At 50.5% G+C, this 15,235-nt stretch overlaps 1 protein-coding gene across 3 annotated transcripts in view; it reads right to left on the reverse strand.

Moving 5' to 3' along the window:
- LOC140424910 (plexin domain-containing protein 2-like) overlaps window positions 1-15,235 on the reverse strand; it is a 557,096-nt gene that overhangs the window by 10,878 nt on the left and 530,983 nt on the right. For all 3 annotated transcript variants that reach the window (XM_072508546.1, XM_072508544.1, XM_072508545.1), the window contains exon 14: window positions 7,062-7,222. In XM_072508546.1, coding sequence (XP_072364647.1) covers window positions 7,062-7,222 — 161 coding nt within the window. The remainder of the gene's footprint in view (window positions 1-7,061; window positions 7,223-15,235) is intronic.

The following is a 15,235-nucleotide window of genomic DNA, read 5'->3' on the forward strand; positions in this document are numbered from 1 at the left end:
TTCGGCCATTCAGCCCCTTGAACCTGTCCTGTCATTCAATGAGATCATGACTGATCTGTGGCCTAGCTCCATATACCTAAATCCATTAATATATTTGCTCAACAAAAATTTAGCCATCTCAGATTTAATATTAACAGTGATCTAGCTTCAACTGCTGTTTGTGGGAGAGAATTCCAAACCTCTTCCACCCTTTGATGAAGAAGCTCTTCCTTAAATGGTCTGCCCTAATTTTTAGACTACCGTTTTAGTACCTCCAACCAGTGGAAATAGTTTATCGTTAACTACCCTGTCTTTCCCTGTTAATATCTTGCAGACTTTGACCAGATCACCTCTTAACCTTCTAAATTATAGCGAAAACAGGGCTAATTTGTGTAATCTCTCCTCGTAATTCAACCCCTGTAGTCCAGGTATCATTTTTGTAAATCTACTCCCTCCAAGGCCAATATACCCTTCCTAAGGTGTGGTGCCCAGAACTGCTCGCAGTACTCCAAGTGGGGTCTAACCAGGGTTTTGTGTAGCTGCGACATAACCCCTGTGTCTTTATATTCTACTCTTCTAGATAAAAAAGTTAGCATTCCATTCGTCTTTTTGATTTTTTTCTTCACTTGTTCCTGGCATTTTAAAGACCTACACACCTGCACCCCCAAGTCTCTTTGGACATACACTGTACCTAACCTCTTTCCTTTTGGAAAATACCCTGCTCTATCCTTTTTGGGTCCAAAATGGATAACCTCACACTTGTTTCCATTGAATTCCTTCTGCCACAATTTTGCCATTCAGCTAGTCTGTCAATATGTCCTTGCAATTTTATGCTATTATCTAGCCTGTCTACAATGCCACCTAACTTTGTATCATCAGTAAATTTGAATATATGAATTTTTATGTCATCATCTAACTTGTTAATGAATAATGTGAATATTTGAGGCCCCAACACAGGTCCTTGTGGTGCACCACTAGTCGTTCCCATATTAAAAGAAGGCTCCGCCAGTGTGTGTTCTTCTTGGCTGCTCAGAAGAGGAGCTTAAAATCATGGCTTGTGGAAAGAGTGCGGGCAGGTTCCCCAAGTGATATTCCAATGCACACACATTGTCCAACATGGCAGGGTTAAAATGATCTCTATGGACAACAGGGGCAAGATCCTCTGGCTTCCCGTGGCGTGTTTCTCGGCGGTCTGCCATTGGCCGGTGGTGGGATTTTCTGGGCCTGCCACTGACAACGGAATTTTCCACTGGGAAAACTGTGCCGGGATTGCACTGTCTGCTGGACTGGAAGATCCCGCCGATGTGAACAGCCGGAAGATCTCACACCAGGGGCTGGATTCTCTGTTCCTGAGACAAGTGATGACGCTGGCACAGGATTCATGGAATTCCACGACAGCAAAACTGGCGCCGCACCTGGACCGATTCAGCGACTGCTGAGGGACACAATTAATTCCAATGAGAAACGGTGCCGGATTCGTGATTGACACGCAGGAGGCTGACAAGCTGCAGCCGCATATACACGTTGCACTTCCCACACACTCCATCCCAGTCATCAAGACGGCAGTGAGGAGAGCAGCACCGCGATTTATGGACGCTGAGCTGGAGCCCGTCTTTGGGACGGTGGAGGAGAGGCGGGAGACCATGTACCCTGGCCTGGGAAGGTGGCTGCCACATTTGCCATGCCTGGGCGCAGGTGGCAGAAGCGATGAGTGCCACCAGCAACATTGTCCAGACCGGCCAGCTGTGCAGGAAAAAACTGGCAGTGCCAAGTGGGGAAAGAGCCCCAGGGGATAGCTCTACCCACACCCCCGTCCCATGGAGTAGCCCAGGGGCCATCGGACACCCCAAGTGAGGAAGAGGTGCTGGGGCATGTGCCGGGGACTCCCACAGGGGAGGTGCCGGAACACCGCAGCACCTTGGACTCTTCCCCTCTTGTTCCTGGGGCATCTGATGGGCTGCGGGCAGACCAGGGCAGCACTACACCACCTGGCACACCAAGCAGCAGTCGGGCCCATCCAGGCCCGATCACCCCAGAAGACGGCTGACAACCGGGACCCAGGCCGAAGGCCGGGAATCACAGCCGGCTGCCTCTACCCCTCATGTATTATCTGGGGATCCACCAAGACATAGCGTTAGGGCCCGTAAGGCCAGGAAGTTAGACACCAGTTAAGCTGGCATGGGTGCAGGGCACAGTTTAGCTATTGGGGCTAGGGCACAAATCGGTAAATATTTGTTCATATTAAACACCTGTTACCAGTTACAACCTGACTTGGTGCTCTGTCTGATGGGTGTGAGGGATGGGCTGGTCTGAGCTGGCCAGCGACACGGTGTGGGTACCCCCGGCACTGACCCCCCCCCCCCCCCCCTCCCTACCAGCGTCACCCCAGGGATCCGATAGGACCCTGTGATGGAATGGCCATCTCGCATGCAGGGATCACCCAGGTGTACAGTGGAAAGTGCGACTGTGGGCAGGAGTCAGACGTCGTCAAATAATACGGAGAACCAGGGCTCATCGCAGAGCGGGTTGTCATCATCCTCCATCCCATGGACCATACCCACTGTTACTGCCAACCCAGGGCCCACACCCTGTAGTGCGGCAGGTATGTATCATGGAGGGGGTTGCAGGCAGGGGGCGGGGGAGGGGGGGTGGTGCGAGGCCTGGGATGCAGTGGCAATGCTCTGGGCAGTTTCCACCTCCCCCTAGTCGGTGAACCTGGAGCCAATCAGATCGTGCGGCTTCTTGTGCCTGCTTGGGCCCCATGTCCTGCCCATCCCTGCATCCTCCTCGTCGGACGAGGCCTGGTGTTCAGCCTCCTCCTCCAGCATGTCGCCCGTCTGCTGCGCAATGTTGTGGGGTACGCAGCAGGCCACCATGGTGCAGGCGATCCTCTCAGTGTCATACTGGAGAGCCCCTCCAGAGCGGTCCAGGCACCTGAACCGCATCTCAGGATGCCGAATCACCGCTCGATCGCACCCTCGGTTGCTGTATGCGCGTCGTTGAAGTAGGTCTCGGCGTCGGTCTGTGGCCTCCGGATAGGCGTCAGCAGCCACGACTGCAATGGATAACCCCTGTCACCCAGGAGCCAACCCGCCAGCCAGTGGGGTATGGGCTCTCAAACATGTCAGGAATCGTCGAGTGTGCCAGGATGAAAGCATCGTGCACAACGTTCAGGTATCGGGCGCAGATGGGCATGATGTGCACCTGATGGTCACATATCAGCTGCACGTTCATCAAGTGGAACCCTTTTTGGTTAGTGTAGAGCAGCCTGTTATCCGCAGGTGAATGTAGGGGGACATGCATCCCGTCGATCACCCCTGCATCTGGGGCATCCCGCCGATGGCAGCGAACTCTGCTGCCCGGGCATCCTGGTGGGCTCGGTTCTGACCCTCTGCTGCACACTCCAGTTCCCTCGCTCTCGAGCAGCTCCAGCTGATACAGCTACAGGGCATCCCTCAGGGCTGCGGCGACTAGCAGGAAGGCCATCATTGCTGGTTGAATTCCAATGTCCATCGTCTGCAGGGGGTGAAAGGTCAACATGTTATAGCATGGTGTGTACCCCCGTGCCAATGGGCTGCAAGGTGGCTCCGATTGGCACTGCGTGCTCTGCCTCCGCATACCCACCCCCATCTCCGCACGTCTGGCCCCGTTGGTGCCCAGAACCGTGGGGTCTCTGGCCCTGGCGCCTGTCCCTGCTGCCGGCAGTCTGCTCTGTGTTTCCCGCCCGGCCCCCCTGTAGGGGCTACAGTGGGCGTTACCCTGGGCGGGCCAGGTTGGTGGTGGGGGTTTGTGGCGGGTGATGAGGTGCGGGGGTGTGAGCTGGGGCACCCATATGGCAGGTATCACTTTTCAGAACCAGGGGCCAAGGTGGGTGGTCAGTGGGGTGCGCAGCAAGATGGCAGCCTTGCAGGCCGTGGCAATGGCGGTCCATGCCTGGACACGCTCCAGTCCCGTGTGGTGTCACCCCGGCCACACGACCTGTTCAACCGGCAACCCCCACCCCCCCAGGCCCTGGTAGGGCTCACGCACACCAGACAGTCCGGTCAGTATCCAGTCCAGCCCATCAGCCCACAGTGGCGCCTCTCTCTGTCCTACCTCCTTTCTCTCCCTCATCAGCCACGACACTGATTTCACCATTTTTAAAAGCATCCCCCATTGAGAATTCGGCCCATAGGAGGTTGAGAATCGCGGAGGCCCCGGAGACTACCGCATCACGGCCACTAATGATATGCAAATATCGTTTACTGTATGTGCAATCTGAAATGCATTGGCGCTGCTGTCGAGACGATGGAGAATTCAAATTTGGCGTCAAATCAGCGCCCACCACGATTTCGGCGTCGGAACCGATTCTCCGCCCAATTGAGTTTCCTGATTTTGGCGTCGCCCAACAGAGAAACCTGCCCCATATCTCTTTTCTTGTCCTTGAGCAAGGGAAAGTGTACCAGTATGGTGTAATTGGACAAGTAAAATGGCCACCATGATTTACATTCTCTGTGTGAGTGTTAGTTGAAAAAAATCTGACGAAACCTAAGAGTTTTTTCAGGTATCTTCGACAAACAGATTAAATCAAAATAGAACAATGGAAAACAAACTTGGTTTATTCTTTTATAGTTTTTAGAGCTAACCAATTAGTTTTAACTATAAAATCCTGAATAGAAATGATAAGAATTTAAAAACTTTCTTCATTGTGTTTCATGTCGAACCAGGTTGCTGTTCATTGTTCAAGGGAAACCATTAGGAGAGAGTGTATGTTGTGTAAGGCACAATTACTTAATGATGCCGAGGAAAGTCAAATACACCATTCAGGCCTCCACAGATCAATATGTCAGTTATTTGACACAGGGTAGTTTAATCTCTTTGGATTTCCATCTGTTTTTGTTAAACTATATTTAGTGGATCAATTAAAGTGAACAGATGTTTGTCTTTCTAAAGCTAGTCCCAATCTGTTGAAATTTGCATTTTAATGTCAATTGAATCCCAGTTGACTGAACAGTTAAGTGTTTCTAATTTTAACATAATTTTCAGAAGCCTTACCTGTGCATATTTACAATAGCAGCAGTTCATTGGAACGGCAAACCTGAAAACGATCAGGTTGTTGGCTTCAAGCTATGTCTTTATGCTGCATGCAAATCTAAGAAAACAGAAGCGTTCCTAGCCACACAGGCAGTGTTTTGTTCACACCGCTGAGCTCCAATTCATATTTCCAAGTCTCAAGTGAGAGCTGCTCACATGTACGAAGTCGCAGAGCTCCATCATTCTCCAAGAATCCCTTTGTCCCCGAGCATTTCAATCCGGTTTTCCAGCAGATGCAGAGCTTTGTCTGCGTCTGTGAGAAGTGCACACTGCAGTGATACAGTATAGTGGAAAAGGGTGATCTCAGCCTCCCGTCTAATTCTTTGAGCAACTGTGCAGGGGTAGGATGGAGATTGCAGGCAGTCTCTCTCTACAATGATTTCATCCTTCCCCAGGATCATTAGATATTCAGGATCTGCTGATAATCAATTTCTATTGGCACCCAGGAGCTCCGAATCATTGTGACCACATTTATAGCTGCAGGCTATGATTCCCGACACCTCCTCTTGGCACTCTTCCCCGCCGAGAGGCACTCTAGCACTGGGCCGGTGCCCAACCATTTAAATGCCAAATCCTGGTGGTCTTGGTTCTGGACAGGAGCAATGTACCTTGGTAAAGTTCACCTGTCCAGTACCGCATCAAGTTTTTTTTGGTGGGGAGGGGGGGGGGGGGGGGGGGGGGGGGGGGGGCAGGTGGTGCTTGATGTAGAGGAAAAGCCAACCTATAAACTCTAAGGTTTAAGGATATTGCTGGTAGAACTTTAATAGAGTCAGTAAAAGATGGCATATCTACCTGTTATTTTTTAACATTATCCAGTAACTACATTACTATGGCCTTGAACAGACAAAAAAATGCATACTTACCTTCCTCCCACTATTTCAGGGCAGCCTTGCGTGAAGAGGATTCTGCAGACCTGACAGTGCAGGACTCCTCAGAGGGAGCAGCAGAGCGAACCCAAGCAGAAACCATACCACCCCTTTCAGTGACAACAGCTGCCGCATTCTGCAAGCGAAGTGTTTAAATTTCCCGAAGCTTCTTTGAACAGCAAAGGAGAGATGATGGTAAGTGAGTAAGGGGGTAGAGTGGGCAAGGTAAGGATATAAGCGGTTACGGTGGATGGGGGGATTGGATGGGTAGGGAGGCAAGGTTGGATCAGGTCAAGTCGGTGGGGGTGGGGGATGGGGCGGTTAGGGATCCAGAGCTTCAGTGGGGAGATTAGTGTGATTAATGGGGGTGAGTCAGTTGTCCAGTGCCCAAGATTTAGCCCAGGGCTGTTCAGTCTGATGCTTCTGTATAATTATTCAGTAAGTAAGTCAGGACGGTCTGAACTCTCCGACTTTAATTCAGCCTGGAAACTTTTTCCAGAGGATCCCGGGGATCAGGGAAACTTCCCATTGGAAGTTCACATTTCCGGGCAATTCCCACAGAGTCAGTGTGTTGGGATTTCCCATAGTCCCGTAGTGCATCTTCCAGGGTACTTCCAGTCTCCGACTATCATGAGACCAGAATATCTGGGCCTGTGTATTTAATTATGCATATGCATAATTCTCCCCCATTTCAGAGTGGCACACAACTTGTATATATCAATGCTGCAGCTCAAAACACTCTGTAAGATAGTCTCTGAAATAAAGCTACAGCCCAAAAGACAAAGAAATAATTAGAAACAAAGACGACAAAGATAGATAGACCACAACCTTTAGCTGTCTGTTATCTTTGTTCGCAACTAATATGCAGGTCATGACGATCTGTCTTCCTAGTCAGCTTCTGTTGATTTTTCTCACCCAGAGATTTGTGGAAGTACTGCTGCAAGTTTTGTCTGGAGTGCTCAAGGGTTATTCGTACCAAGAGAGCTACATATATAAAATGCAATTAGGGGTTGAAATTCCTGCCAATGCTCATGTTGATAAAAGCAGACGTGAGTAAAAAGTGGTTTGATGCAACTTCTTAAAACCCATGAATTTGGTTGCCTGGTATTTCAACCAGTTATGGATTATATCACTGGGGTTTACCTCGAGGAAGAAGAGACTTGCTGCTGATGTTGGATGGTGGTACATGTAGAATGTCACAAGCACTGCCGCTACAGCAATGATGATGACCAGGAGGATCCCCACAATCAAGCCAGTGTGGACTGAGTCACCTTCCTTCTCAGCAGTGCTGTCAGCTGTGGAAGCTGGAAGAAAAGAAAGAAGAAAAATACACATTTCAGCAATTTGCACTAAAATATGTGACGCATGATCAATCACTACTGAAGCGAGATTGTAGTCCAATCGATCGGTTTAATGAACAAGTAGTTACCCCAGCAGCTCTGGTACAGAATGACTGCTGTGGGTGAAACACAGACTCTTATGCTCCGCCTGCTGGGTGGAACCAGCAGGCAGGTTCTACCATTCATACTACAGTATAAGGTACATCCCACCTAGGTACCGCGATACAAGGTGGTGGCCTTGCTTTTACAGTGGTAGAGGTTATAGCGGCACCCTTCGGTGCCTTTACATGCAATACACATATTTACAGACAATTATTCGCAAGTTCATTTTACAATGAAACTATCAGCTGGTCGGGGGCCCTGGTCGCCCTTTGCGATTGTCGCAGTCCCGGTGGTGATGCTGGTGTCGGCTCGGGCATCTGTGGCTCTGGGAGCGTGTCATCTTCAGCTTCACCGCATCCGGATGGGGCCAGTGGGAGGATGGATCCTCCTGGGAAGGGGGCTGCGGTGGTGTCTGCCGGTGAAAAAATGGTTGGAATTGGTGGTGGGGGGGTGAGGTGGGTATCCAGCGGGGGCCAGATACCGGAGGGAGACCGTGTCTTGTCGGCCGTCGGGGTGCGTCACATAGGCGTACTGGGGGTTAGCCTGGAGGAGATGTACGCTCTCGACCAGTGGGTCTGACTTGTGGGCCCGTACGTGTTTGCAGAATAGGACGTAGGACGGGTCCGGGGGCTGCCAGCCATGTTGGGAGCGAGGTCCCCGAGGAGGACTTCCTAGGGAAGGCAAGATGTTCATGAGGTGTTTTGGTGGTAGTAGTGCACAGTAGCGATCGGATGGAGTGAAGTGCATAGTGGACATCAGGAGATTCTTGGACCGTAGGGCCAGTAGGACGGCCTTCCAGACTATCCCGTTCTCCCTCTCTACCTGCCCGTTTCCCCGGGGGTTGTAACTGGTCGTCCTGCTGGAGGCAATGCCCTTGCTGAGCAGGAATTGATGCAGCTCGTCACTCATGAAGGAGGACCCCCTATCGCTATGGATGTAGGCGAGGAAACCGAACAGGGTAAAGATGCTGTGGAGGGCTTTAATGACGGTGGCAGCTGTCATGTCAGGACAGGGGATGGCGAAAGGGAACCGGGAGTACTCATCAATCACATTTTAAGAAATACGTGTTGCGGTCGGTGGAGGGAAGGGGCCCTTTGATAGCCACGCTGAGGCGCTCAAAGGTGCGGGAATCCTTCACCAGGTGCGCTTTCTCTGGCCTGTAGAAGTGCGGTTTGCACTCCGCGCAGATGTGGCAGTTTCTGGTTACGGCCCTGACCTCCTCGATGGAGTAGGGCAGATTGCGGGTTTTAACAAAGTGGAAGAACCGGGTGACCCTCGGGTGGCAGAGGTTGTCGTGGAGGGTCCTGAGTCAGTCTACTTGTACACTGGCACAAGTGCCGTGGGACAGAGCATCAGGAGGCTCGTTGAGCTTCCCGGGACAATGCAAGATCTCATAATTATAGGTGGAGAGCTCGATCCTCCACCGTAAGATCTTATCATTCTTAATTTTGCCCTGCTGTGCATTGTCAAACATGAAGGCTACCAACCGTTGGTCAGTGAGGAGAGTGAATCTCCTGCCGGCCAGGTAATGCCTCCAATGCCGCACAACTTCGACGATGGCTTGGGCCTCCTTCTCGACGGAGGAATGGCGGATTTCTGAAGCATGGAGGGTGCGTGAAAAGTCGGCAACGGGTCTGCCCGCCTGATTGAGGGTGGCAGCCAGAGCTACGTCTGATGCATCGCTCTCGACCTGGAAGGGGAGGGACTCATGGATTGCGTGCATCGTCGCCATGGCGATGTCTGCTTTGATGCGACTGAAAGTCTGGCGGGCCTCTGCCGATAGGGGAAAAACCGTGGACTGGATTAATGGGCGGGCCTTGTCCGCATAATTGGGGACCCACTGGGCGTAATAAGAAAAGAAGCCGAGGCAATGTTTCAGAGCCTTGGGGCGGTGGGGGAGGGGAAACTCCATGAGGGGGTGCATGTGTTCTGAATCTGGGCCTATGACTCCATCATGCACTAAGTAGCCGAGGATGGCGAGACGATTGGTGCTAAACACGCATTTGTCCTTGTTATAGGTTAAGTTGAGGATTTTTGCGGTATGGAGGAATTTCCGGAGGTTGGTGTCATGGTCCTGCTGGTCGTGGCCACAGATGGTGACATTGCCGAGATACGGGAACATGGCCCGCAGACCGTACCGGTCAACCACTCGGTCCATCGCCCATTGGAAGACCGAGACCCCATTTGTGACACCAAAGGGAACCCTGCAGAGCCGCCCATCTGCTTCGAATGCAGTGTACTTGCAGTCGTCCAGGTGAATGGGGAGCTGGTGGTAGGTTGATTTAAGGTCTACTGTGGAGAAAAACTTGTATTGTGCTATCTGGTTGACCATTTCAGATATGCGGGGGCGAGGGTACGCATTGAGCTGCGTAAACCTGTTGATGGTCTGACTGTAGTTTATGACCATCCTATGTTTCTCCCCGGTTTTTACAACCACACTTGAGCTCTCCAGGGGTTGTTGCTGGCCTCGATAATGCCTCCCTTTAGTAACCGTTGGACTTCTGACCTAATGAAGGTCCGGTCCTGGGCACTGTACCGTCTGCTCCTGGTGGCGGCGGGTTTGCAATCGGGGGTAAGGTTTGCAAACAGGGAAGGCGGGTCGACCTTGCGGGTCGCGAGGCCGCAGACAGTGAGGGGGGGGTATGGGGCCGCCGAATTTGAACGTTAAACTTTGCAGATTACACTGGAAGTCCAGTCCCAGGAATGTGGCAGCACAGAGATGGGGGGGGGAGGATGTAGAGTCGGAAGTTTTTGAACTCCACGCCCTGGACCGTGAGGTTGGATATGCAGTACCCCCGGATCTCCACAGAGTGGGACCCAGAGGCCAGGGAAATCTTTTGTTTAATCGGGTGTACAGCGAGGGAGCAGTGTCTTACCGTATTGGGATGGATGAAGCTCTTCGTGCTCCCAGAGTCGATCAATCAGGATGTCTTGTGCCTGTTGATGAGTACCGATGTCATAGCGGTTGAAAGCGTTCGGGGCCAAGACTGGTCCAGTGTCACTGAGGCAATTTGTGGCAGAAGTTGAGACATCACATCAGGCGGTACACGGCCACCCGAGTCGGGGTCCTGAGACGTCATCCAAGATGGCTGTCCCCATGAATCGCACATGGCCGGCTGGGAGATCTCATCAGGCGATACATGGCCAGCCGAGTCGGGGTCCTGAGACGTTATCCAAGATGGCTGCCCCCATGAATCGCACATGGCGTGTGAGGAGAGGAATGGCAGCGGGCCCGGTTCGCCTGTGGAGACAGCGGCGGCCAATCGGGCCTGGCATACTGCTACGAGATGCCCCTTCTTCCCGCAGCTCTTGCAGATTGCGATCGGGCCGGGCAGCGTTGCCGGGGGTGTTTGTTTTGCCCGCAAAAATAGCATCGGGCCCCCCCACCCCGGAGGTTTCCTGGCTGCCGCACTGCATAAGCTTGTGGGGAATTTAGGGGTGCTTTGGAATCAGCTGCGAGTGGGGTCCACCCTGTCCATGCGGGTACCGCGCGGTCGGGAACGTAGGCCTGGGCGTTGCGGTATTCTACATCTAGGGAGTGCGCAAGTTTCCGTGCCTCTTTAAGCCCTAACGTGTCGTTTTCCAGCAGTCGCTGGTGGACTTGAGGACAGCATACCCGCAACAAAAGCACCCTGTATTAAGAGTTCGGTGTGGTCATTGGCTGAGACTTGTGGACAGTTACAGTTTCTACCTAACACTAACAATGCGCGGTAAAAATCATCCAGTGATTCCCCTGGGATCTGCCGTCTGGTAGCTAAAAGATGCTGAGCATACACCTGATTCACAGTGCGGACGTAGTTCTCTTTTAACAAAGTCATTGCGTCCTCGAAACTGGCCGTGTCTTCGATAAGCTTCGTGTAGATTTCTGGGTTCACCCTTGAGTGGAGGACTTGCATTTCCTGTTCCTCCGTGGGGGTAGTTGGGGCCGTCCTGATGTACCCGTTGAAACATGCCAGCCAATGTTTAAAAGTTGCTGCTGCATTTGCTGCGTGGCGGTTGATTTGCAGACACTCTGGCTTGATGCGGAGAGCAGTCATTCTTCAATCTTGTTCATTAAATTGATGCACGATCAATCACTACTGAAGCGAGATTGTAGTACAATTGAAGGCTTTAATGAACAAGTAGTTACTCCAGCAGCTCTGGTACAGAATGACTGCTGTTGGTGAAACAGAGACTCTTATGCTCTGCCTGCTGGGCGGAACCTTCCGGCAGGTTCTACCACTCATACTACAGTCTAAGATACATCCCACCGAGGTACCGCGATACCCCTAATATAGCCAACCACAATATGCAACTAGGATGTTGTACAGAAAGGTTTTTAAAAATGACACACATTCTGGGATTCCACTGCCCTCAAGTCGTAAACCTAAAAACTATTTGAGTGTAATTGTTAATGAAGCCTGACAGGTTTGACACACAATTTCCCTGCGGGTTGCCATTTTATGCAAATAAGACTGATAACACCTGCGATATTTCAGCTCCACAGATTGAATCTGATAAATGTTAGTTTTATTTGAATTTCAGGTAATTCTGGCTGCACCAGCTATCAAGATAACATTAAAGACTATCACTGATTTATGCTGGTTCCCAACATTAGGATCGACCAAATGGAGTAAAAAATTGGACACAATTTACAAGAGGAAATCATTTTTATGGCATCATCAATTTAACAAAGGGCTTCATTAAAGACTGGCACCAAGCCATCTTGCTAAATATTTTCAAATATAATCATTATGGGAAGAAGGCTTAGGCAAATAGTTGCAATGACTAATTTCAGCTGGAATACTGGGTGCTGAATTTCATTTATGAATCACAAAACATCTTTTGCAGACTGAAGACTAATGTCAGCCATGCATGTTGAAATCATGTAATGATTCCGTGAAGAACTGGGAGTTTGGTTTAGCCGATAGCAATATTGCTTCAGAACATTGTAGGTTTGAGTCCTTTACATCATTTGAGCTGATAATCTAATTTAATACACCAATAAAGTACTTTGTGAGTAGTGCATTATTACAGGTGTCAGATGTGATTTAAGTTGTTCTGGCGAAGGAGGAGAGCAGAGATCTCTTCCAATATGTGAAGGACATGGGCTCCATGCTGCATTGTCATTAGTTCAAATGTACATTACCTTCTATGATTCTATATTAAACAGTAGAGTGCAGAATGAGGTCATTCGGCCCATCGAGTCTGCATTGGCCCTTGGAAAGAGCACCCCACTTAAGCCCACGCCTCCACCCTATCCCAGTAACCCTAGAAACCCCCCCCCCCCCATGACCTGGCCCGATCCCTTGGCCTGGCTGGATCACCCTCTACTCCAAGCTCGAGTCCTCAAGCTGGCTGGAAGCCCCTCAGATGGCTGGACCTCCCCACCCCAGTGCCCCTACTCAACCGACCACCCCCATTGGCTGGATGACCCCTTCCACCGAAATCCTATTCGCTAACCTTAGAAACGTACCTTCTCCTTGGCATGTCATTTTCAATTGGATCTTTAAACTTACTTGCTTTACAGCAGCGAGTGCAGTAAAAGGTACATAGTCTAAGAGTGTTGGAGTGAAGGAGACCATGACATAGGGACTCGATCTCTGCCACCCTGTGTCAGGAAGGTCAGGCGAGGTGAGCATGGAATAAATTTAAGGCAGGTAAGTGGGTACGGATTGTCAATCTGACACTGATTGCCACTCGGAGGAAGTTACGGCCCAATACTGAGCTTCTCAGGGCCATTGCTTCCTGAGAAGAGTCACGAGCAAGATAGTGAGGAGGGTATATCCATTTTCACCCAACACATAGCCAGGCACCGGATGGTTGAATCCAGTTTGGATGAAGAACTGATGTAAGATGAATGCACTATGATTTCTGTCAGGCACAGGCCTATCTGATCCAGTCACAAAACAATGGCACATTCATTGAATGAAAGTCTTCCTTGTTGCTGCAAAGTTTGGGGTCTTTATGTAGAGCGTGCAGGATAATCTGTGTGAAATGCAATTTTGGTGAAATTCAGAGCACTTTCCTCTGGTTTGGCTGCCTCTAATAGGAAAGTGATAAATTGGTTTAGCTTTTCGAAGAAGGCCTCTGTAACCAGCATGGTGACGTTTCTTCCATTGCAGCCTCGAATGTCCCAGAAGCATTGGATTTGAAAGCCATTTAAATCAAAGGAATCAACAACATGCATGATCTGGGCTGCTTCTTGTTCTGCAACATGTGACAAAGATCAGCGGAAGCCTCTCTAGTGACACAAAGCTGCCTGGTATACTGCTCTTCACTGAAGGTGTTTGGGGACAATCCATTGTTGAAGACGCATGTGTTGTGAGGTCTCCTGCACCCTTCTCTCTGTCACACTCTCTGCCCCCCCCCCCACCCAACCTCAACAATCCCCCGCTCCAACATCCACCAAGTCATCTTTCAACCTCACTGGCAGCCTGAGCTACACCAACAATGAGCAGAAGCCCATGGACAGACATGGTGCTGAAGTTCCTAAATATTGTCTGTTCCTCATCATCAAACAACTGCAGACAGCACAACAGCCAAAAAGAGGCCCACAAGCCTAAATAGACTATCCAGTGGCTTATCTGAGTGCAGCCGAGGATTCCTTCAATTGTCCTTCAACAGACAGAGAACCGTCGTTTTCATATTTTAAGGTGCTTGTAGGCAGCCCAGCCCAATTTGGTGGTTGATACAATTCCAGAGGAGGATGGGGGAAGGAGGTCAGGGTTCAGAATTCAGCCCTTAATCTCCAAATTCTAGATGCAAAAGTATGTGTACAACAATGTTTCCCTGTACACATAATGCAAACTTTTTAGAATAAGAATACAGGAATTGAATCAAAAAAAATAAGTCAGATTTTTCTCTTTTGACAACATTATACAAAGGTTTAGTATCAGCATTTTCTCCCTTTGAAATATGGTGTGAAGAATACGACTTAGGTTGGAGTGTGATGGTATACTGCAAATTGGCAACATAGAAAAGGTGACAAGATTAATCCAGGGTGTGACAAACCAGGAGAGTGATGTTTAGCTGGTTTATCAATGTGACCTGAATTCCCAGTTCCTGAAATGCAAATGAAATGTCTCCAATGTGGGAAAGAGTTATAGTTTGCCTAACTTTTTGCTATACCATGAGCTGGATTCTCCGATTTGGAGGCTATGTCCGGAGGAAGTGTCTGGTTTTACGATGAAAAAGTTGGCGCTGTCATGGCACTGATGCTCCGACCGGTAAGGGGCTAGCAGCCGCACCACGTAAAACGCCCGCCTTCCGGATATAAACGCCTGGAGAATTGCTGGGTCCGTGGCCGCGCATGCACATGGCGATGACCTGCAGCGGTCGCGCCATACAACATGGCGCCGGCCATGCGAGGACCCGACCTACCAGATAGTGTCCCCCCTGGACATCCCCTCGCCATCCCCGGGCTACACCACACCAGATCCCCCAACCCTCGCCGAAGCCCCCCCCCCCCAGCCAGCAGTACGGCTTCCCCTGACTGGCAGCGTTGGACACAGCCTGCAGCTGCTACGCCGGGTTCACGAAAACTGAAAGCACATGTGCCCCGCATGTGCCCCGCGCCGTCGGGAACTTGGTCCATTGGGGGCGGAGCATCAGGGGAGGGCCTTCAGGTAACGTCCTGAGGCTGTCTCAACGGAGTGCGGCGGACTCCTCGATGTCCCCATTTCGGAGAATCCCGCCCCTAGCATTTACGCGGGGCATTGGACAAGCGGCTCCCAGCGGTAGAATCAAATCATTTAACCTGATGCACCGATGCACAAGCTAATTTCAACTACAACTATGCTGTATTTCACTCAAGATAAACACATCTTGTACAAATTACATTACCTCACTTTGATTGGAATAGATATAGATATTGATGAGTTGGAGAAAGTGACT

This window comes from Scyliorhinus torazame, chromosome 6 (assembly GCF_047496885.1).
Source record: "Scyliorhinus torazame isolate Kashiwa2021f chromosome 6, sScyTor2.1, whole genome shotgun sequence".
NCBI classification, from domain to species: Eukaryota; Metazoa; Chordata; class Chondrichthyes; order Carcharhiniformes; family Scyliorhinidae; genus Scyliorhinus; species Scyliorhinus torazame.